This window comes from Triturus cristatus, chromosome 7, assembly GCF_964204655.1.
Source record: "Triturus cristatus chromosome 7, aTriCri1.1, whole genome shotgun sequence".
NCBI classification, from domain to species: Eukaryota; Metazoa; Chordata; class Amphibia; order Caudata; family Salamandridae; genus Triturus; species Triturus cristatus.
In genome coordinates, this window is record NC_140590.1 from 1,243,941,501 (window position 1) to 1,243,967,082 (window position 25,582).

General features: G+C 46.5%; 1 protein-coding gene across 2 annotated transcripts in view; it reads left to right on the forward strand.

Moving 5' to 3' along the window:
* The window catches only part of LOC146811707 (putative DBH-like monooxygenase protein 2), a 243,735-nt gene that overhangs the window by 142,438 nt on the left and 75,715 nt on the right, over positions 1 to 25,582 (forward strand). For both annotated transcript variants that reach the window (XM_085618699.1, XM_085618701.1), the window contains exons 6-10: positions 679 to 781; positions 3,160 to 3,326; positions 21,260 to 21,348; positions 23,586 to 23,682; positions 24,531 to 24,590. In XM_085618699.1, the coding sequence (XP_085474825.1) occupies positions 679 to 781; positions 3,160 to 3,326; positions 21,260 to 21,348; positions 23,586 to 23,682; positions 24,531 to 24,590 (516 nt within the window). The remainder of the gene's footprint in view (positions 1 to 678; positions 782 to 3,159; positions 3,327 to 21,259; positions 21,349 to 23,585; positions 23,683 to 24,530; positions 24,591 to 25,582) is intronic.

Consider the following 25,582-nt stretch of genomic DNA (forward strand, 5'->3'; position numbering starts at 1 on the left):
AAAGAACGGATAGGGAGCATAGTTAGGCATCGTGAAAACACGTCACCACTCCTGCCATCGTCCTCCAACCTGTCTGTATCTCAAAAGGTGACAGGCATTAGTACAATTCGACAGCCACTGGCAACTGCACAGACAGTGCCCTGTTCAGAGAGCAGGAATGTTGCTAGCTCACAGTGAATTACATTGAACTATTCTGCAGTGTGTTGATGCCCTCCACAGACACAGTGTATCTAGCCTCTTTCTATACACCTCCCTTCTGCAAAATGCTAGTGTTAAAATAATTTCAAATGCTGCACCTCATTCTGCTCCTCTTTTTATTTCTGCTTCACCTCGCACTATTCTGCTGCACCTGCATCTCTTGTCATTCTCCTGACACCACTCCCTCTCCTGCACCTCTCATCCATTCACTCACTTACCACCACCACTGCCACATTAACTTTTAACCTGTTGTCTTTGCCAATGTTTGTTGAAAAATATTCTTGCAATGAGAACCACCTTTACCTCGAAAAGAGACTAGGACTAACTGACTCACAATTATAAATCTTAGAATCCATTGCAAGATGGAATATTTCTGCTGGAGGCCTGGGTGTGGGAAACACTTGCAGCTAGCTCTTTGAAAGTTATTAAGATGTGTGACTAAGGTCTGACCTTTTTCTCTACCTCTCTTTTGATGCTCAGGCCTTTCAATTCCCTGGCAATGTTGGGATATCTATGGGGGCTGTTGGAGATCCTTCCTACGTCATGCTCGAAATTCACTACAACAACTTCCACGCCCAGCCAGGTACTGTAGGTGAATACGTTATTTACCGCTGTAGTGTTGTATTGACTCAAAGCACCTTAAAGCCATTCACAAAGTCAACATTAAGGTCCACTAACAGGCACACAGGAAATGTAAAGTTGTTGAAAGTGAAATCACCACTGCAGTGTATAATCCAAGTTCTTTATAACCAAAAGCATTGAGACTGATACAGAAAGATCAGAAAATGCATAAGATATGCAATAAAATGCTAGTGTTTAATTTGGCCCCTTCTTTATGACTCCATTCATCTTGAACACTTACAGCCATGCCTTTACAGGTCTGAGTTTTGACAGCTCAGCTGTGAAACAGACCTACTGCTAACAATATATATCAATTTACCTTTTTATCCAACTCCTTAAAGTAGTAGCGATCTTGGGCAAATCTTTCTCAGTGATTGGTTTGAGACTTTGTCAACCGTGTCTTAGTTCAGCCAGTGGAGTGTTTATCCTTCACCTAATGCTATTGGTTGTTTGGGCGCTATTTCCTGCCTCCACTCAAGTGCTTATAGTCCCCTGCTTTTAGTGAATACTTTACAGCCAAAGCCCCCACGCCCTACCCCGTTGGCTCACTTTCTCTCATCCGAGTTTTTTGCTCTATGTTACTAACACTATATGCGTTAGTGCATTAAATCCTGACTTGTTGGCTTTGCCAATGCTTTTTGTAGATGATTGTTAAGTTGGGTGGCTAATTCCTTGCTTGCTGCACAAATCAGAATCTTTGGAGTGGTCCTAGGCACTCTGTGGTTTCAGCACCACCATCTGCACAGTCTGTAAGGGCTGTTTAAAGCCAGTCAATTTGTAATCATGCTCAGGTCCTGAAAAACAGAAGTGGGGTACTCACCAAGCTAGGCAGAATGTGTGACATCACGGTGTGTGACATCACCACCTGTGGCATCACAGGAAGTGACATCATGGCACGTGACATCGCATGTGGCATCACAACCCATGACCTCACAGAAAGTGGCATCGGATCTTAAGACCTCACATAAGTTTAGCAGGTCTATCATGAGTACATTTGAGTATATTACAATATTTAAAAAATTAGATTTTGCATTGGGGTTGGTCCAAAATATTGACGCGACTCTGACGCAAAACCTGGGCCTCAACTTATTCCTTTATTTTTTTTAAACCCTGCCACAAATACATTGGCATCAAAGAGAAATGTGGCAGTAAATCTGTCTGATTAATTGGTTGCATTGTCTGGATTTTAAAATATCTTGGGGTTAAGGCACCTGCTGCAGAGATCTTTGTGTAGCAGCTAAATCTCAGGGAATAATAATAATGGTAAGATAACTCTGGAGGATAATACATTTCCTGGAGAGATCTGTTTTGCCTAGTCCTAGTTTTGAATTATAATAGCATAGAAGGTTAATATGTCTCCTGCACAGCACATGATGTAACACACAGATGATAGATTTTTATTTTGTGCAAATGGGTAAGTGGGATACTGCTTTTAAGACAGATCCTTTTGTTACTTGCAGTTCATAAATTGTAATTCTTCTAATATAGCACATTGAGGCATGAAGGAAATGTGGCTCCTACCCCATGTAACCCTCACTGTCTTATGTAACACATCCTTTATATTGATGAACACACATATGAACTATTGTCATTGTATAAGCTGTATTCATGTATAATCATGTAAAGTGCTCTGGCACCCAAATTTGGATGAGTAGTGCTAAAGCGCTGCAAAAGAAATAAAACAAAATAGTGGTACTTAAATTGCTATTTGTGTACATACTAGGGTGACCAACACATCTGACGTCTTACAATGTATGCGTATCTCTTATAACCAGGGACGGAACAAAGTCAAAAGCATTCCTCTCTTAAGTACCTGTGAAGTGATAATTGTTTCCCCTCCATTGCGTCTAGGTGTGAGGCTCCCCATAGCTCCCATAGCTCCCAGCCAGGATACTCCAATAAAAAGAGGCGTAATGGCCCCTTAACTCCGGCTTTTGTTATGGGTGAAGATGGAATCTGATAAGCCTCTTTCCTGCCTGCAGGTTGCTGCTCGGAACAAAAGCAGACAAGTGTAGGCCCTGCTGAAAGTGTCCCATTGTGAGAAAATGACACAGGGACGAGGTCAGCATATTTCTGTGAATTCAGGGAGAAGTAGGAAAGAAACTTGACCGCTGAAAGTGGGCAGCTTTGCAGCAGGGTATATGGTGGGTACCCTCTGAAAATAGTCGGTAGACGGCGTCAACCCTCTGAAAATAGTGGTTAGATGGCGTCTACCCTCGACTTGAGCTCTGATCACGCCTCTTGGTATGCAACAGTGAGTCAAATATGCCCACTGAAAATGGGAGGTAACATCAGGTTTCTTTACCCCGGTAAGTATGTGTGTATGTTACTGTCTTCCAGGAATGACTGACAGCTCGGGTATTCGACTCTACTACACCCCAGAAGTTAGGATGCATGATTTGGGAACACTGAGCGTGGGGCCATTTCCAGATAGCATGCTTTTTATTCCTCCCAAGATGGAGTCGTACAAAGTATATGGACTGTGCCGGACAAGTAAGTTTACAGAGGTAAGTGGAGCTCGAAGAGACCAACGAGGATCGCTCCTGCACACTGCGATGGGGTGAGTAGAGATGTGGAAAGCTGATCTACTAAGTGAAAGCATCAGGGTAGAGGCCCATCAAGACAAAACGTTGGGTGTGACCAGTAAAGTAAAGGATCTAAGCAGGCGATTCCTGACCCCGTAAATACTGCAACAGGAAATCGAAGCAGCAAAAATCCGTACATGAGGTACTGACATTTTTTTTTTAAGGGGTAATTCCTGTAATTGAAAAATTATGATTAAGAAGTATAAGCTTTAGTAAACGGTCTAGTGGGCAGTTAACACCGACCATGGGGGAAACTTCATTAAAGTCAATGAGGATATTGCAGCTGGACAAGAGTGAGACTCAATTAAAGTGTAAGGGGCTGTTGAGGCTGGTCAGTAGCGACGCTTCAGTGAAGACCACTGGGACATCGGAGTACGTCAGAAGTGAGACTCCTTTGATGTCTGTGGGGCCACTGAACCTGGTCAGGGTTTTAGCTGGGCTCCTAGTTGCCTGTTAACAATAAAGTACCGAATCCAGAGCTGTGTTTGATTCCAGAGCAAATTTCATGAAAACATACCAGCTCCAGCAGACTTCCTGAGAGGAATTCCATGCTCATAAAATACCTTTTTTGTGTTAATGCACTCTGCCATTTAATGTTGCAGCCTAATGCATCTTCCATATACAGTTATATATGTATATATATTTTTTAAATTGCAATTTTATGTTTAGGAACATTGGTAGGTTTCCAAATTACAAATAATTGCACAGTGATGAACAGGAACACCCTTCACAGCTTCACGCACTCGTACTTATAATAAAGAAAAGTGAAAATATTCAAAGTATTCTTAGTGCTGTTGTCGGAAAACTTTGGACTGACCCCTTGTGCTCTGTAGCTAGTTGGCAGACGCGTAGTTTCAGTGGTGCTGTTTGGGGTGTTATACTCCCCCTAAAAAATGTATTCTGTAGTAATTAGTTGGGTACAAGGGCTTTCATTCGGGTACGATGAAGTTTCTGTTGCATTTCACCTGGGATTTTTACATACACACACAAATAGACGCACACACACTCCCTCTCTCTCTGTTTTGAAGGCCTTGAAAATGTTGAATATTTTGAAAAATGCTGTTTTAAAGGACCCCTAACAATCCTCCCTCCTCTCTCTTTCCACTGTCCCTGTAGCCCCCCTCATGTCCTGCTTATCACTAATGTGTTTTATCAAGACATCTCACCATGACTGTTGGGGAATCTGAAGCTCGCCCCTCCCCACCCTCCGAAAAGTTATTAACCAAACTATGCCCCTGATATTTTGCAGCCATGCATTAGTTCCCTCTGCCAAATGTCACAGCTCCAATTAATCTACAGCCAGACAAGATTCCAAGCCAGATATGATTCATCACTTCGAGCACATAAAGATTAACAACTACAAGCCATACACAATTGACCAATCGAAGCCAGACAAGATTCAACTCTATAGACTAGAAAGCCAGGCATAATTCATCACAAGCCAGACACAATTCCCAACTTAAAGCAAGACATGATTTACCACCACAAGTTAGACACAAATCACCACTCCAGGCCAACAAGATTCAAAACATCAAGCCAGACATGATTCACCATTCCAAGCTAGACAATATTCACCAGACAAACTAGACATGAAAAGGGAGACAACGTTCACCATATCAAGCCAGACACGATTAACTGGTTCAGGCAAGGTTAAATTCACCAGCAGAAGCCAGACACGATTCACTGTTCCAGGCCAGGTTACATTCACCAGCACAAGCCAGACGCGATTCACCATGACAATCCTAACAAGATTTTTCCACTACTAAACAAATACGATTCTACACTGCCACCCCACGCAATTAGGATTTTACAGCTATTAGCTAGAGGAAACACTTCTAGAAATTTGGACAAGAGTCATCATTAATGAAGGTCTGTTGGGACATCAATGCTCTTTGCGACTGGGGTGAACTAGCAAGCTTCAACAATGGTGCTGTCCAAGCAGCTGCCTACCTTTGTGGTGGACAAACCACAGGGCTACAAATTATAAGAGTGGGTGTGGATGCACTAAGACACAGTATACTACAGCTATATAACAGCCAACAAATCAACATTGCCCGGTGTTTCTTAAAATGGTTGCTCTTTAATCATTATAAAATAGCACACACAATTTGAAAGAGGCCCAATCTTTCTCAAGACATGAGCACACAAAAATAGTGGCAACGGGGCAACTAAATCCATGGGAAATAATGAGGATCACATTACCATGGAGGAAATTAAGGTCATTGATGGAATATTTTTATTAAACTCATCCATTCGTAATTGCTCGTTGCTACAATCCAGGCCATCTTTTTTTTTTTTTAATCATTAAGCGCTATGGTCAATTTCGACGCATCCTCAAGTACATTACAACCTTGTTCTTATGGACTATTATTTACTAAAATTCTGCTTTGCGAGTAAAACACAACTAAGTGATTTATGTTCCAGTTAAAAAAAATCTTTATTAAATGTTCTCATTCATTTGTAATGATTGAACATTCATGTTGAAGGTAAATTGATTCCGGAACATAGGAAACCTTTACTCTAAACTGTCTTGCCCTTCGGGAGAGTTTCCTCCTGTTGGGATGGATAAAGGCGTGTACCTCTGCCCTGAGTCAACCAGATGTAAGTGAATCTGCTTTTCCAAGTTTATTTTTGGTCTCAGAATGCACAAAATTCTTTATAGGTGCTGCAGGCTTAGGCCCATAAGTGACATTGAGACCCAGAGTTGGCTTTCATGTCATGGAGGTGCCAAAAGTATCCCCTTGGTTGGTCAAGAAAATACCCTCTATGTCCCTGGCAAACTACAGTGAGTGGTGGTGGCAGCATACTGTGTTTTTAGTGACTGATAGCTGAACAGGCCTTTTTACCTGTCAAGAATGTGAGGGACATATTTACAAGCCTCTATCGCCACAACAACGTCACTTTTCACGACGTAGGGGCCTCGCCTTATTTTTGTAAATATGGTGCATCCCTGTGTTTCAGAAGCGGCGGAGTTGCAGAGTTAAGCCAGGGAGGCCAAGGCTGCTCTCCTCCACTACTATTGTACATGGGCCCCTGAGTGTGATGCCTCTGCTAGGAAGGCATGAACTGTATATGAAGGACCGATACAGTATTGACTTTATAGGTTCCAAGTTTAATCACAAACAGATGCCCACGCTGATGGTGTCTTCATAGTTCATCCATTCATCACCAACTGACCAACAGTTAATGAACCCTCGCTAGATCCTGTCCACGGGCATGCATTCATCAACTGGGACACACACCACAGAGCAGTTGAGCCCGATAACAATAATGGGAAAAAAAGTCAAACCAAATATGCATGCTGCAAAATTACTTTGCAGGGTAGTTAAGGATGTAATGTAAGATACAAACCAACAAAAAACACATACTTGTCCCAGATGAAAGCATTTGTTTTATTCTGACATAATCTTGAAATTTTATGGGGGAAATAATCTACATTCTTACCACTCTCTCAAAGGTACTAGTTGATCTCCGAGTCTTTTAAGGTGCAAGAAAGAAAAACAACTGTTCTTTCTTCACATCCAATTATTTGGCACAACACAGCACCTAACCCAACTGCTTTTGCATCCGTGCTCCATGGCAACCTCTCTTATAGCAGAGGTTTAACGTTTCAAGGACTTTGGCAAAAGCTCTCTCTTGTTCATTACTCCATACAACATTCTCATTCTTACGCAATAGCTATTTAAAGGTTTTTTGTAATCATTGCAAACCCACATATGAAGCTGGCATAATACTTGCTGAGACCTAAGAAAGAGGGTGACGAGTCCTTATCAGAGAACCCTGACTTGCCTGAATTAAATACTCTTTTGGTTCAGTGCCATTACAAGTTATCCGGTGCCCCAAGTAGTGAAGCTCACACATCAAACTGGCATTTGCGCTTTTGAACAGTCATACCTCTCTCACTTAAAATCCTTAAGACTTTATACACTATGGCATCATGTTGTGTATTATCAGCAGATATCAAAAAGTCATCTTGAAATGACTGCTCACATCGCAGATCTTTGATATGAAAATGCATGAGTTTTTGAAACATACTAGTGGCTGATGCAAGCGCAAACGGTAATCATAAATATTTGAATGCCCTAAATAGGGTTATGAAGGTAGTCAAGTTCTTTGATTTTTCGATTAATTGTTCCTGATGATAGGCAGCCTTGAAGATTGATGGTGCAGAATATCTTGGAATTACCTAGTTGCGCCCACACATCTCTTGGATTTTAGGCTTGAGATGGCAATCTGCAACAGTGTTCTTATTGAGGATTTCAAATCTGCTCATAATTGTATCTCTCCAGATTTTTTGGGTGCACTCACTATACTCACAATCCATTCCTCAGCATCCACAAGTTATAATGCCAACTTTGTATAGGTTATCTAAAAAAACATGTAAATCATCATGCAGACTTTGGGGAACACCCCTGAGTACCACCACCACACTTTCTTTTAAGATAATTGTATGTTTTAACTCTTTTACGCATCCAAACTTATCAGCTAATGCTTCTTTAAACTCACTCAACAAAGTATCTATGGAGGGGCGTGGCTAGCAGCCGAGAAAAATAGCTGCTCACTAGCGAGGCTCCGATCCCTCGCCAACCATCCTGCAGTTATCCAGATGCCTAAGCTGCAAATTTTCAGCACTGAAGTGGTTCACTGGCCCCTGACTCCATCGGCGGTTACAGCGGCCTGACAGCGGCCCGAGAAACGGTGTTATGAGAAAGAATCGGGCAGCAGCGGCTGATACGCAGGGGAAAATGGCGGCGATCGCATAAGAAACGGAGTAGGCTTCGGGATCCCTGCGGAGGCTCACCGACTTCCCCAGCCCACCAGGGGAGTGAAGGTACTGTGAACGGCACTAGGAGCGGCAACACGGTCGTGGACCTACAGCGGCGCAAGAGGGAGCGGGGGGCTGCGCAGAGACGAAATTGAGACCCCGGCGCTGGAGGCCTGCTGGGCTCGCAGTACAGGCACTCTGCGCACAGACCCCGGAAGTATTGGTCCTCACCCAGGGAGCCGGGAACTCATCTCTTGTCCAGGTGAGGACATATGGTACTGTGATATACGACCTCATGCAACTGTCCGATGAGGCTGAAATCCGGGAGGGGGCCCTCTGAAGAGGCAGAAAGGCCTTGTGGAGCGCGAACACAGCAGCGTGCCATTGGGCACGTCGGGACAGAACTCCTGCAATAGGCGCCGGCTAATGCCTGGGGACAGATCCAGTGCCTGGGGACATATCCAGCGCCTGGGGGACAGAAGAGCCTGGCCAGCAGCCCACAGGCCAGTGTGAAATCTAACCAGTAGTGTGAGAAAGGAAATACCTTGACAGACTTCCGTTCCCCAGGAATAAAAGATTCAATTTTTGCCCCAATTCTCGCCATACCAGCAACCGGGGGCGGGGACGAGACCCCAAGTACCCGAGGGAGAGACTCTATTTTGCAAGAGGCTGCCAGGAGGTCGGAGGTGGCGGGGGCGCCTGGGACCAGAATAGGGGAAACCCGACAGGCCGCTAGTGGGACAGACATCCCCTCTGGGCAGGCGGCGGGGATTACCGGGGCTGGTCTCGGGGGGCCTACGCGATTCGCCAGAACACAGCCTGGACATGGCAAGCGGAAAAGGGCCCAAAACATCGGCCCAAAATAAACTGGCCAAATTTGCCTGGAATAAAGCGGGGAAGGGGCAGGACATGACACAACAGGAAGACCCAAACGCACAGAACAACCCCCAACCGCAACATGACCTCACGTTCCAGGACATAATGGAAGCAATCACCGGGGTGCGTACCTCCCTGGAGACCCGCATTGACTCGGTGAACATACAAATGTCCCTCATCCGAGCAGATCTTCGTAAAATGGACACCAAGGTGAAGACCTGGAAGGTACAACAACCGAACTGCGGAAAGACACTTCTTAGCTCCAACAGCAAGTGTGCAAACTTCAAGAACAACACACCGCCATGGAAAATCAACTGGATGAGTATGAAGGCAGAGCATGCAGGAACAACATACGCATCCTTGGTGTACCGGAACGAGCAGAGGGTCCAGCGGCGGACCACTTTGTGGAAGACTTGATCTTGTGAAGCACCTGCAGCTTAAAAGACTTTCGAGGTAGTTCTCCATCGAAAGGGCCCATCGTGTCCCAGGAGGGCGACCGAAACCAGGAGCTCCCCCACGGCCACATATCACCCGTGTTTTCAACGACAGAGACCGGGAAATGATATTTCAAACGGCACAGGCTAAACCTCCGCTAAAATTGGAAAACAGTGTGGTTACTATCTTCCCTGATTTCACTGCCAAGGTCCAGGCCCAGCGCCGCAGCTTTCTGGCAGTAAAAAAGGAGCTGCGAGACAGAGAAGTGAAATACGCCATGTTCTTCCCAGCGGAACTTCGCATTGAATCGGGGGGGGGGGGGGGGGGAAGACGTGGTTCTTCTCCTCACCGGATGATGCTTGGGACTGGTTGGAAGGATGGCGCAGAGTTGAAAGATCGCGTACGGCGAAATGGCGGGCACAGATCGAGTAGATCCACCCAGAGGACTGAGCTAAGCGAAGATCCATCCCAGAAGGGGTTGGGAGAGACAACACGCAGCTGAACGTAAGATTTTCTGAACTGGGACAAAGATGCACTGGTCACAGATAAGTGACTTAGGGATGGAGGAGCAGACATGTGGGTCTCCCTGGAACATCCTCTTAATTAAAGGGTTTGGGCATTCAGTACTTTGGGGTATATACTGTCTGCCTCAGGGTGAATGTGAAATAAAAGGGTTGAGCCCTAATATTAAGGGGACCGGATGTGACCCATCAGACGTAATGACACAATATGTACTGTTAGCTTAAGGCGGGGGAGGATGGGCTGATAACCAGCACCCACTAGTATTTTTTGGGGGGGGAATAGCCCCTCTGCCTGGTTGGGGTGTGGGTAGTTCAAAATCCACTGGCAGGGGGGCAGGGAGGGGGGTACAGAAGTTGTGGGAGAGGGGATTGGGGTCACTAGTTAAACTGTGTTCACGAGTCACAAAGTGTAAAAAGTCATACCCAATTTCGGCTATTGCTATTAGCTTCAATGGGAAGAATGCAGCTGATCTTATTGCTGTTTGTGCATTAAACTATTTGGGCAAATGTATGTATAGGAGGCCAGAACGGCGAGACTTAAGAAACGAGTCCTGGGGTAACTTCGAGTGCTCCTGTCTTTTTATCCACTTCATCTATGACAGAGGATAGTATAGAAACATCACTCTCTGTGCTAACCTGGAACGTGAACGGGATGGGGGATGAAATCAAACGGGGCATTGTGCAGCATTATCTTAAACGACAGGCCACTGACTTGGTGTTGCTGCAGGAGACACACTTAGTAGGCAACAAATGCAAAGCCCTCACTCATTGGGGTTATAAGCTCCTGATACATGCAGAATATACCTCGGGATCCCATGGGACAGGTATCCTAGTTAAGAAAAATGTAGCTCTCACACCAACGCACACATTGGCGGATCCTTGGGATAGATTTGCGGTTCTAGAGGCGCAGTGGGAGGGTAAGGCACTCAATGTGGTCTCGATATTCCTCCCGCCGGCGCTAGGTAAGGAAGCGCTGGTAGACCTGGGGAAAATAGTAACAGACTTCCCCATGAGCACCCTGATTTTGGGAGGGGACTTCAACATGACAATGGATGACCGGAGGTATAGGAATCCACAACAACTATTGGCACGACCCCACACACACATGGAAGAATTTACAACAGCTATGGGCTTAACTGATATATGGCGCTCAATACAACCAGACAGAACTCAGTACACGTATAATTCCAATGCACACCAGAGCACGTCCCACATTGACTATTTCTTAACACACTCAGCAACGATTGGCTACTTCCGAAATCCCAGCTCTCTACCGAGGGGCATCTCGGACCACTCCCCAGTGTGGGTTGACCTTACCTTCTTTAGCAACCGCCCATGGGCCACCATAGTCCTCAGTCCATGGCTGCTTCAGATTCCAGACATCAAAGCTGAGCTACTCACACAGACTGTTAATTATTTCAAAGAAAATGTCGGGTCAGTGGACTCAGCGAAGACTATATGGGAGGCCTTCAAGTTGGTACTAAAGGGACAGGCCTTGGCACTAAAAGTGGGGTATAGAAAACAGAGATAACAAAAGATCACACTATTGGAAAGTGAACTCCAGCAGTTGGAGGCAGTAAGTAACAACACTCCCTCAGAAGCGGTTACACATCGCCTACTACTCAAACAGTCAGAATACAGGATCTTAGTGAGGGAACATACGCGGACCAAACTCCTCCATACTCAACACAAGCTGTATGAATTGGGGCAAAGGGCGGGCAAATTATTGGGCTGTTTGGAGAGGAGGAAACAGGGGGAGAGTGGGTACCCAAGCTGACCCTCAAGGATGGGAAGCAGATCTCAAACCTGCAAGATATAGCGGACGCCTTTGCTGACAACCTGGAACAAATCTACACCCCCTCAACTACATACACTGCAGACGACTCCCGCCAATTGTTAATCGATATTAAGTTACCTATACTCTCCGACACTGACAGAGACACTCTCGATGAAGAGCTTACTGATGACGAAATTCAAAAGACCATTAGCAATATACAGTCAGGAAAAGTGATGGGGCCATATGGGATACCTATAGAATTTCTGAAAACGGTCGCCCCCCCATGCCGCATCTCACTTGCGGGCCATGTATGATGAAAGTTACGAGGAGGGGATTCTGCCAGATGACCAGGGACTAGCATCGATAGTAGTAATCCGTAAGCTGGGGAAACCCACAGGCGATTGCGGCTCCTACTGGCCGATCTCGTTAATAAATGCAGAAGCAAAAATCCTTGCGAATTTGCTGGCCACACGTTTGGTCTTGGTAATTCCATCACTGGTCCATCCCGATCAATCTGGCTTTATGCCAGGCAGGAATATGGCACTTAATATCTGGCATCTTCACAACGTTCTAGCGCGCCGCCAGTATATAGAGGAAGATGCAGTGATACTGTCTCTTGACGCCTCAATGGCGTTTGACTCGATCGAATGGCCATATCTGTTTGAAGTCCTGAAACGTCTGGGCTTCAGCCTGAAATTTCTGGGCTGGGTAAGGCTGCTGTACATGGGTCTGCAGGGCCAAGTGCGGGATAATAACCATACGGCATGAATATTCTCACTAAAAAGAGGAACTAGACAGGGTTGCCCCCTGACCCCCCTAATCTTCTCCTTGATGTTGGAGCCCCTGGCTTCCTGGGTAAGGGGTGATGTGATGCTGAGAGGGTTGAAATGGGCGGAAGGACATGATGACAGGATATCACTTTATGCTGATCATATCCTGCTATATCTCCCCTCCCCATATAAGTCTATTCACGGGGTTCTAAATATATTCACGAACTTTGGGAAATACGCTGGGTATGTGATCAATTGGAGCAAGCCGGTATTATTTGTCCTTCGGGGTCCGTTTCCTTGGCTTCCCCCGGGCTGCAGAGCAGAGGTGGCCCTTGAGGGCTTCCGATACCTGGGAATCTTCATAACTCCAGACCCCCAACTCTTCTACGATCGCAATCTAGCTGCTCCTTTGGATAGGCTGTGGAACGATGTCATGCACTGGAAATCCCTGCCCCTCTCTCTAGTGGGCTGCGCTGCCCTATTTAAGATGTTAGCCCTTCCATGCTTCCTCTACATCCTTCAGAACTGTCCAAATAAGGTACTGGATGCCTACTTCTCGGGGTGGAGAGCGAGGTCAAGACACTACTGTGGAACAGCGGATCCCCTCGTATAGCGATGTGCAGGTTAACTAAGGTATTATGGGGGATTGCCCTCCCGGACATTAGACTCTGTTATTGGGCCTCGCAGCTAATGGTGGTAAACCATTGGATCTATCACTCCCCACTTGACCCTGCTTAAATGCTGGACAGATATCAAATGGGTAGGGAGGGATACATGGGAGCGCTCTACACGAAGGTCCGGAGGGGAAGGTACTTTGGCCCCACGGCCCACACAGTTGCATTATGCCATCAGGAGACCCGCCACCTAGGATGGTCGAATGTGCTGACATGAGTCACACCACTGTGGTTTACTCAACGACTTGGATTGCTATGTAATCAACCTGGGTTTGATAAATGGGACATCATCGGAATCTCCACTATAGGATATCTGGTGACAAAGGGTACACCCTTAAATTTGAGGAATTGCGGGAGAAGTATGATATGGCTCAAGGGGAAATATTTAGATACTTGCAGATTTGACATGCCTTCACCACTGCTCTCCCAGACATGAGTGAGATACCAGAGTCGTCCCCCTCGGAAGATCGGCTGCTAGATGGGCCATTGCTCAATAAAGCCATGTCACTGACATACAGGAAATTGTCCAACAATCTACCAGACACTTTCCACAAACTCCGAGAGAAATGGCAGGCAGACCTAGAGCCCACTGACAACAAAAAATGGCAAACGGCGTTAATGTCCCCAAGGGAGGCGGCCATCACCCTTCGTTTCCAACTCATCCAACTTAAAATCCTGCATAGATCCTATCTCACAGGGGTTACACTAGAGAAGATTATCACGAGATTGAATACGCTATGCCTCTGGGGCTGTCATCAAGAAGCAACCTTCTATCATACAATATGGGACTGTCCATTCGTACGACCCATATGGGAGGGGGCCACAAACAATATCCAAGATGCACTAGGAAAAGTACTCCCCCTCACACCACGACTGGCCTTCTTAATATGTGGGAGCAAACTGACCTTACAGAAGTGGAACAGCAGCTACCCTCATTGGGCTACACCCTAGTGAAGCGGGAGATTGCGAGACGGTGGGGGGTGGCAGATAGACCTTCCTATCGAATGTGGGCACAGGAATTTGACAAATGCATGATTGCTGAAAAGGAGGTATTTAAGTCAAGAGGGTGTCCAAAAAAATTGGACAAAAATGGGGCGGGTGAAATGTGTATTGAGGAGACTTATATATTTCCCCGACGGTGGAAGTAAAACTGCAATGTACCACAGCGCAACATCTGGAAGAACCGTGATTGTACTAGATTTATGCTCCCTAATGGTTGATGCACTATGTAACTAGCAGGAATATTGACAAATTAATGTATGTGACTTTCACTGCTGCAAAATTAATACAAATATATTTAAAAAAACAACAAAGTATCCATGCTCTCATATTGCTTAGTCCCATCAGATTCAACTAACAATACTACTTTAGTCCATTCAGGATGCAGTGAGATTGGTTCTTTAATACCAGGCCTCGAAACTATTCCCAATATGGCCTGATTTTGCCAGCCAAATACGTCCCTGTCATTAACTTCCACATATATGTTTGTTCTAATGATATGATCCCTCATTACCAAATCATCCTCATCTCCAAATGCTTTGGGGATCAAATAGGAAGTCTTGGTTAAAAGCGTCTTGGTTAAAAGCAGGTGGATCAACTTTGTGGCTTCTCTGGATCTCTGGCTTTCCCCAAAAGGTGCCATAGCTCTCTGTAAAGAAATTCCTCTCTCCCAAGTCCAAGAAATCTTTTGGATAACATTTCTGTAGCTAAGATTTTTTTACATGGTGGGGTAGCTAGCCACATGATTAACCCTCCTCCTTTTTCAGATGGACTTGGGTGGGACAAGCCATGGCGGAGAAGAGTAGTGGTCAACCAGAACAGGTATCTCTAATTGCCAGGGGGACATCACCTGGTTATTGCAAGCCTTGGAAGATGCTGAGGGTCTGCCAGTAATCCTAGGAAGTGCTAGCCTGCCCCAAGAGAGATTGGAGAGAGCCCTGTGCCACAGGAGTCTGCCTGCCCATGGACAAGAACCCAGCAGCTAGGCTCAATGTGAAGTGCAGCCTGTGGAGCTCAAGAGAGTGCAGAGAAGACACCTGAAATGTCCCCAGGTTTTTCTGCCTGACTGCACATCAAGTTGACTGAGGGGTAGTCATATTCGACTTACTGGTGTCCGACTCACTGGTGTAATACTGCCCAATTGTGAGACTGCTGCAGACAAAGACACTGGACTTCTGCGCTGAATCTACCTTCTTTGCACTTCAGCGATCACATCTGTACCTCAGTCCGATAGAGGAAGATCAATCCATCGCGACTGCTGGAGCTGACTAGTGTAGGTGTCTTCATTGTGCTACTGCCATACCAGCCAGTTGACCATGGAGAGAAGGAGGCAAGGGTGCCCGAACAAGCCCTAGTGAGCACAACAGCTCTCCCCATCCACCAACACGCCTGTGCTTGGTAATTCTGAAATTGCAGGGCATCAGATAATTCCATACGCTTGAGGGACTTTGATTGTGAACGTTTAGCTAACAGAGTTTGGTGGAACATTTTACTGACTATTGCTCTCCCAGCACAAGTTCTGAATAGTCATTTACTGTGGACTTACCCACAGGTCAGAGAATACTAGGACGCTCCCTTACTGCTACATAGTAAGCCTGCACCTTTGCTTTAATTATGATTACTTCTCTGTTGTCATTCTTTACAGAACCCTATAAACCCTGCAGTGCATCCCTGTATTCTTGTTTATTCTGTATGTACCACATTAAATCCTCTTGTGATTAAAATAATTAACACTTTTCTTAAAATACAAGCATTGAACTCGACATTACATTATTGCACCTATTGTGCTATTATTTTAGTTCTGAGTCTTTACCCGCCACACTACTTCCCTGAGGCACTCTAGGCGGGTTGACCTCTCTGCATTGAGTGTGGAAAGGATGTACACTGGCTATTTTGCAGAGTCATAGTAGGAAGGAGCCAGGATGCCAGTGGCATATTACCCTGAGAGGCAAGTGTGGAAAGGATGCACACTGCTCTTTTTGCAGAGCCATGGTAGCATGGAGCCAGGATATCATTGTCATATTAACTCAGTCACTACTGGTCAGGGCTTGGCACCCCTGCCTTCCATGTGGCTCCTGAACAGGGTATGACCCCATTCAAACAACAAATCAAGCAGAAGGTAGAGGAGGCAGGCAGTGAGAGGGAATACGTAAGAGAGATGAATATGTCATTTTAATCAATAAAATCTGCATACAGTCACAGTCTTATACACCATATACCTTCTGCTTGGGTGCCCTGAGAACCCCAAAAGTTTAAGCCTTGTTGGCCTCATCAGAGAGGTGCAGTTTGTGTCCTATAGCACAGTGAGCTAGGAGCCCACCTCTTAGCACCATTATCATCATATGGAGCATTGTTTGTTTTAAAACTTGACACCACTGCGGTCCACGACTCCTTCTCCCGCATGGACTGCATCTTTGTTTCTCGGGGGGTCGCCAGCAGGGTGGTGGCGGCTGATATCCTTTCCCGTGGGCTCTCGGACCACTTGCCGGTAGCTATTACCCTGCGCGCCGGATTGGCGCTTGGGCCATTTTGGTGGCGCCTCTCGACCTGGAACCTGCAGAACGAAGACTATAGGGAATGCATGGAGGAGGCCATTGATCAATATTTATCATACAATGTTGGGTCGGTGTGTGCAGCAGAATCTCTTTGGGAGGCAATGAAGCCTACTCTTCGCGGGGTGGACATCTCCTTCTGTGCTGCGGCCCGCAGGGTGCGTAGAGAGTCTCTCATTCGGGCTGAAGCTGCAATTCTGGATCTGGAGGGGCGTAGCAGGGAGGAGGGGGACAGCTGGTCTGCCGCCAACTGCTGTTTGCGCAACAGAGCTACTCATCTCTTTTGCTTGATGAAGCCCGCCAGGCATGGTTGGCAACCCGGTGCAGGATCTTCCAGTGGGGAGACAAGTCGAGTAAGCTACTGCATAGATTGTGTCAGGGATCATCGGGCTCTCTGGTTCTTCTGGGCATTATGGGACAGGGTGGGTCACCTATATTGGACCCGTCGGCCATTGCAGAGATTTTTGCGGTGTACTATGCGGACTTGTGCGCTCCTATGGAATGCCTGCCGGCAGAGGTGATAGGCTGTTTCCTGGACGATCTCCCGCCTAGGGACCTGTCGAACGATGTCAGTGTGGAGCTAGACCGTCCACTCACGGAGGACGAATTGGATGCCGCCCTCGGGGAGTAACATCCCGGGAGGGCCCCGGGTCCCAATGGTTTCCCGAATTAATTTTTTTAAATGGTATTTCCTACAGCTCGGCCCTCATTACCATAAGGTGGTGGAGGAAGCCAGAGGGACGGGTCGTCTGCCCAGTGATTGGAGGCATGCGGAGTTGGTGGTCTTTCACAAGTCCGGTAAACCTCCCGACCACCACGCGTCCTATCACCCTATCTCCCTCCTCAATGCCGAGGCCAAGGTCCTTGCTAAAGCATTGGCCAACCGACTCCGGCCTCATATTTCATCCCTAGTACATCCGGATCAAGCCGGGTTCATGCCCCAGCGGGCGACCCGTCATAATATTCGCAGGGCACACACAGCTATTGCGCCAGTCAGGGGCCTGGGGGTGCGTGCGGCGCTTCTGCTTGCAGATATAGACCGTGCCTTTGATTCGTTGAGTTGGGAGTATTTATTTGCGCTTCTGTGCCGGTTCAACTTAGGGCCTCGCTTCCTGACTTATCTTACTCTACTCTAGACTGACATAACAGCGTCTGTACGCGTAGCGGGTTCTGTCTCATCGGTTTTTTCCAATGGTCGGGGGACACCAGACAAGGGTGCCCGCTGTCGCCATATTTGTTTGCCTTGGCCATGGAGCCCCTGGCTGCCTGGGTGCTGTTTGACACTCAAGTGACCGGTCTAGAATGTTGGATCGAATAGCCCTGTACGCCGATGACATGTTGTTTTTTCTTACTAACTTAGACAGGACTGGCCCGCGGGTGTTCGGTGAGACCTCCAGCCTCTACATGAACGAGCAGAAGTCTACCCTTTGGATCTTGGGCGGGGGTGTGATCTTGGCACATGGGCCTCCACAGTGCAGGTGGTGCATGAGGGGATGAAATATCTGGGCGTGTTCCTATCCGATTCGCAGCCCACTTCATGGGACAGAAACCTAGTGCCGGTGTGGAATAGGGTGCGTGAGGATATTAAAACTTGGTCCCATATGCCTTTGTCTATTTATGGTCACTCGGCCATCTTCAAGATGGTCTCTCTTCCTCGTCTACTGTACCAGCTACAGAACCATCCATATCCTATTTCCTCTAGATGGTTCCGTCGGGTTAATACGGCGTTGGACCCGTTTTTATGCGGCGGTGCGGCGGCTAGGGTGTCCCTGTGTACCTGTTTCCAGTCCACATATTGTGGGGGGCTTGCGACTTCCGATATTCTTTCGTATTATATGCCTTCGCACCTGTTAGTTCTTAATGAATGGTGGTATGGGGATAGGTCGGAGCCAGCGTATGCTGTGGAGAGATGATGTATGATGCTACATACTCTCTTATATTCCACGCCCCTGCGACGCTCTCTACCGGCTGCTATACAGCTTGTTTTTTGGATCTGGAGGCAGGCATTACGGAGGATGGGTTGGTGGAACCGCTTGACCCGGGAAGACCCCTCTGTGGCATAATGGACACCTGCCGCAGATGGCGACCTTGCCTGGATTCCGTAACTGGGATGCAATTGAGATCTCTACCTTGGGGGATGTCATGCGGGGGCCTGTCTTGAAATCGTTTCAGGACTTGCAAAAAGATTTTCAAATGCCACGTACCCAATTTTTTAAATATCTGCAATTTCGACATGCTATCTCCCCCAGCTTGGTGGGACTGGAGTCGCTGGATGACTTCAGTCCGGTGGAAGCGAAAGTGTTCATGGGAGATTTACAGGATCACAAGATCTCCAAAATGTATCAATCCTTAGTCACGCATAGTTCCCCGTCCTTGCAGCATCTCCGAGAGGCCTGGGAGGGTGATGTGGGATCGCTAGAGGAGGAAGATTGGACAGAAGCCCTAGCCTCCCCCCGGGAAGGGGGGGGGGGGCATTGCGATGAGTCATTGGCTTATCCAGTTGAAATACCTCCACAGGGTGTATTTTACCAGAGTCAGGCTGTTCATGGCGGGTTTGGTGGCTTTCCCGGTGTGTCTCCGCTGCATGCATTAAGAGGGCACCTAGCTTCATACCATATGGGACTGTTCCGCGCTGGCGCGATTCTGGAGGGGCTTAATGTCTTGCCTGTCGGAGGTTCTGTGTTGGGATCTCCCTCGTTCACCTAAGCTGGTTCTCCTGCATGTCATGGACGATATTGGGGGCAATGTTTGCAAACGTCATCTTATGCTCCTGGGTTTTACCTTGGCCAAAAGTGATATTGCCAGGGCCTGGAAGGCGACAGCGGCGCCCTCCGTTTCTGTTTGGAAGAAAGGCTTATACTTTTGTATGGGCTTAGAGGCTCCCATCTTTGTTGCGAGGGGGTGCACTCGCAAACACTACAAAATTTGGAAACTCTGGGCGGATTATCGGGGCCTGGACTTGGAGCCTGTTCAAGCCTGGTGCTCAGACCGGCCCTAATCTCTACCCTTTTCTCTGAGCTGTTCTTTGTGTACACTTTGTGGGATAGAGGCTTCTTGGAACCGTAGTGAGCGTAGGGTTGTGGCTTTGACTGTACATATTGATCATGCATGGTCGACAGTGCGATAGGGGAGAGGGGTGGGGTGGTATTGTGTGTTTTTCCTTTTTGTTTTGATTTACCTTCAATTCCTTTTAAGATGTTCTTATGTATACGGGGAAAAGTGTCTAAGTCATCATAATGTAACTTGATGCTACGGAAGTCTCTGGGTCATAGGGCTACGCTCCTTACGTGCTTTTGACAAATAAAATATGTTTAAAAAAAAAGAAAAACTTGACACTAGTACTTCCCCACGGTTCTATCAATTGTGCAGAATACCAGTCATTGGATGCTCCTTATGACACCAGTGCCTATTGGTACGCTTCAAAGTCCTGATGTAATTCGGGGGGTATGTAGACCATCTTTGCACCTCTTAAAGTAGGCTCACATTATACCCTCAAGAGTCTTTTATACACACAAAATGCATTTATTACACACAGCACTACTCTCCTGTGTGAAGGCAGTCATTGAACTGCACCAGTATTGAACTGCACCAGTTTTTAACTGCACCAGCCAGACAGAGATACATCTCACATTCAGACTTAAAACTAACTTCCCATGTAGAGTGAATTAATAGATTGTGGTAGAACGAGAGTGGGAGGCTATGCTTTCTTCCCTTCTAAATATAAGCTGGATCCACTCTGGCTTAGTAGGAAAGGCCCAAGTGAGTGCATGGTAGAGGGCAGGCCAGCCTGCTAACATCAGTGTCCATTTTTGCGGCATTACGGGTGGCAATCCCTGACTGCCATTTCACCTGGTCCTGTCCATTCTTAAACCAGGGTAGTTCTCCTCAATTCACGCTTTCTCAGACATTCAGTCATTTCTCAAATATTTTTCTCAGTGCTAATCACAACATACACAGTGCTTTATTTGCCTCAGTTGTTTCAGATGATGGACGCTGGCACCACATTTTTGGGGAACTGGGACTTATTTTTCATCATCAGATTTTGATCCAGAGCAAGAGAGACAAAAGTGGAAAAGGGAGAGAAAATGAGGAGGAAAAAGATAGGAAAACAGTGACAAAAGGAATAGGCAGGGATATAAAGGACCTACAAAATCGAGGTGAAGAGATGAGAAGTGAAGTGAAGAGTTGTGGAAAGAAGAGGCATGAGGTAGAATAAAAGGCTTCATTTTTATGTGATGGCAAATGAGAAAGGGAGAGGCACACTGTTAAGAGAATGTGCACAAAACCGGCCCCTACCACTCAGGCCCACTGGGGAAATGCCCGGTGCCTGTAACAGTCATTCCAGCCCTGGGTGGGTGTGTGTGTGTCATGGAGAAAGAAGAAGAGGAAACAGCGTGTTGTTTTTGACATGGGAATGGAGGGTACTGGATGTAAGTAACACCTTTGACAGTGCGCATGTGCATGACATCGGTATCTTTCTATGCAGCTGGATGAGACCCAGGAGGAGATGCAGGTGTTTGCTAGTCTGCTGCACACTCATCTGGCTGGACGTGCCATACAGATCGCCCACTTCAGGTAGGGCGGAGAAAGAAATCTTCTAAACAGTAGTTCTTAACCTGTGTTCCACTGACCCCTCGGGCAGCAACTATTTAGAAAATGAAATGATATTATTGGGACATTAATAAAGTATATGCTCATAAAAAAGCAAAATTGAACATTTTAAAATGCTCTGTAAATGTAAATGAATTTGAAGCCAGAGGCTAAAAAATGAAAGGCCTGATTCACAGAGGGCTTCTGCACTCGTGAGGGAGGCCTCGCAGTCATGGGCAGGGCGGACTGGCTGTAGCGGGCACCGTGCTTTTTCCCAATGGGCCGGAAGGGTTTGGACCGGTGGGGGCCGTTTTTGTTACTGGGGGCCGATTTTGCAGCACTGCTGCAAAATTGGCCTCTTTTAACAAAAGCGCAGAAGCTGTGTTTTCCACTTGCACCGCCCGCCCAGGGGGCCAGTCCGACATATTTGCAAGGGCTGGTTTGCTTTACCAGTCCGGCCCTGGTCATGGGGGAGTCTCCGCACTCAGGGTGAAATCTGCATTGTAGAGTGTGGAGACTCCCCTATGACTGCGGGATCTCCCCATGAGTGCGGAGGCCCTTTGTGAAGAAGGCCTTGAGTTAGTATCCTTAGATTGATTTGTCAGAGCATCGCAAACCATTTTGAAAAGCTCCATCCTTCCTAATAACATTTCGATTTTTGTATTTTTTTGCGTGTGAATTAAAAAAAAACATTTCATTATTTGTATGATGCATATTTATTTCTGGAGTTTTGTGAATTTGATTTTTAATTTCAACTAATAGAAATTACTTAGGCAGGGGTTCACGGCTTAAATAACAATTCAGTGGGGATACATAGAAGTCGAAAGGTTAGGAACCACTGTTCTAACATGTACCCCTTCTAGGGTCTCACTCCTCAAATGGATGATCTGTCCCAGCATGGGTTCACTCCAAAGAGTGGAGGGGCCCCAGGTAAGGCCGCATGTCCTGTGTACTAGCTGAATGTATAATTGAGATGGACTGAAAATTACCGATTAACCTTTATAAGGGGTGTGCCATTGTACAGCACTGTTCATGACACTTTTTTAGTAACATTTTATTCTTTTTTGTTGAAATCTGCCTGCAAATTATGAGAAGGACAGTGCATTATGTGGCACATGCAGTAACTGTATAATTATGCAGCAAGTGCTGCATCAGCAGAATCACATAAGTCAGGTGTCCTTACCTTTTTTACCATTGAGTAATAGTCTAGGACGATGAACCCCACAGCCAAAAATGTACCAGCTGTGACTGCCAGGGCCAGCTTTAGCGCTGGAGGCGTCTTGTGTGACAGTCTCTTTTGGCACTCTCCCCCAAATGATCTCCTTCTTGGACTCTCTCACTACCACCTGGCAAAAGTGACCCTCATCTCTCCATAACCCCTCTCTCATGCATTTAATTTGTTTTAAAGTGCTGGTAAAGGCTGGCTTTACTAATCCCCTCAGCTATCCGCATAAAACACAAATCTGTTCTTTGCAGCAGGCATATTAACCCTCTGCGCTACTTTATGGTGAGTCAAATCTGCCACTAGACAAAACTCCGATCACTCGCTAGCAAGAACAAAAATCGCAAGAGTTACCTTGACATTTTTAGTTCTGATTGAAAGCTGGACGCACGAGCAACTCTGCAGTAGATGCTTTTATATTGGAAGTTGTTGCTAAACAGACCACTCCCCCTGAGGGCAGTGCTCCACCTCCAGGTCAGCGCCCAGTGTGGCCGCACTGGTCACACCGCCCTAAAGCCGGCCCTGGTGACTGTGGCCTGTAGGTTGTATAGTGGCAACATGGAGGCTGCTTGCCAATCTTTGTGATCCTATAGCAATGAAAAGTGGGCATGAGTGACAGCATGACCTTCTTGCAGATAGGTGCAGTTGGCACCCCTGTTCTGAGAGTCTGGTGCCAAGGAGGGTTAGTGGTGTGCAGGAGGTGGTCAGGAAAGAGTTTTAACAAAAGAATGTTTAGCTCCTAAGGGATGATTTATAATGAACCCGGCTTTTTCAGCCCCTCATTAATTTCAGAAGTGATTCTAGACTGGTGCTGGATTTGCAATTGCACCTGGTCAGATTATGAAGAGATATTTCTGGCCCAGCTGTCTCTTGCATCACCGTAGTCATGTAGGCCACCTCCTTTGCAAGGTTCTTCACAAGAGTGTCTTCTTCTTATGCTCATTAAGTACTTCAAAATCAGTCACCCATTTAATTGTGTTACGTTGCCTTCACCCCACAGGAACGGAGTTCAGATGTCGTCCCTTGGTCATGAGATGCACTATGATTTCAGCTTCCAGCGCACAAAACCTTTGAGCAGTACCATCCCCATAAAAGTGGTAAGATCTGATCGAGAGGTTTAGACTCCAAGGGGCATATTTATCAGAGCTTTGTGTCATGCTTGCATCACTCAATATGGCACATGCTTAACGCAAACCTCTAAGTCAGATTTCTGAAGCCACACAAAGCCACTTTGTGTGACTTTGAATGGCTTCAGAAATCTGGAGTAAGGCAATGCAGGGCAAATCACTGCGTTGACTTACTCTGCGCAAGGGAAGAGTTCCATCGGCATTGCGGTGGGTGTTCCAGTGCAACTCCCATGGTTTTGATGCAGTCCCAGATTTACGATGACTTATAAACTTGGGAATGTGCCAAAAAGATATGCCTCCCAGGAGAGGCGTAATGAGGTAAAATATCTTTTTCTCCTCTTTTTTTTCTCTTTCTATGTGTGCTACATTTTGCAACACACATATAAAGAGGAAAAAGCCTCTCAGGATGGTTTATGTGCAGAAAGGTACCTTTCCTGCACACACACAATCCTGCCTGCATCACAGGAACCCTTGCACCATGATACATGGGTGCTTGTGTTGGTGCTAGGCTGACAAAACATCACCAGCGCTGGTGTAACGGACGGGAATGCGTCATATCGGATGAATCCAGTGCATTCCTGCCCTTTCCTTGTGATGCACAGCAGTGCAGCAAGGTGACTTGCAGCGCTGCCCTGCACCACAAATGTCATAAATATGGCCCCAAGTTTGAGGTGTGAAATACAAGCTGACAGAACCGTACCAAAGATTTTGTGCCATGTACCCAGTGCCCAGTACTACCCATGTGTATTTCTGTAGATTTTTATATATTGTCTACAACATTATGTGCTGGCTTCGATATTGTGCTTGTTTATTCACAGGGAGATGATATTGTTGTGGAATGCACCTACAATACAAAAGATCGGACCAACACCACTTATGTGAGTATGTTTTCCATTTTATTTGTCCCTTGGTACGTGGATGTTTTTTTTTACTTCCTCTCCATAAAAAATGCTTAGTGATCCACAAGAATGATGTGTGGTGCACTGTAGATAACTCTGACTCTGTTGACCAGCTTGTGTCATTGGTGTCCTATACGTAGCTGCATCCATGTCAGGACAGTTCTCGGAGACCAGTGGAACTCAAGGACAACTAGTTAATACATGGACTCACATGAGCCAGATACTAATGCCACCAAAGGTCTTTATGTTATGTATCATACACTAGCACATGCACATCCCAATATGCAAATGTATCATGCACTTTCAGGCGCTACACACAATTCATGCAGGCCAAGGCTGAGTTATGTCCACAGCCACACAACTTTACATGAGCAGGCCAGTATGCACTACTCCCATGATACAGGTAAAAAGGCCTGTTCACATTGTTGATCACTATGTTACACAAAATGGGTATGCTGACACCACTGTGCTCATGTCACTTAACTCCTGTTAAGGACAGTTACCCTCTAACATCTTGAGGTTAGTGCTTGATGTGTCCCCCCTAGTCCAACAAGGCCATATTACCATGAGATAGGCCTAGGTCATGGTGCACACGCAAGATCCATGTATCTACGCAGCTGGGGCACTCAGGAAAGGAGGGCACATCTGTCATGATGCAGCGAACTTTTCCATCTCGACACAAGTGAAAAATGTTGGCTATACCTTTCAGGTGGGAGCAAGGTCAAACAGTCAAGGCTTACTGTAAGAGGAGGTGTGGGGCAGATATTCTAATTTAACTTAGCACACTTACCACTCACAATATTTACATTGTCCATGGTGTGTTGTTTCTTTCTAAAAAGCTATAAGACCTAGGGCCTGATTTAGGGTTTGGTGGGTGACCCACCGTCTGTCAGGGTTGCAGAAGCCATGCCATCTATCACCCTGACAGACTACTGCCTGCCAAATTGTAGTAATAACCTCCGGCTCAACAG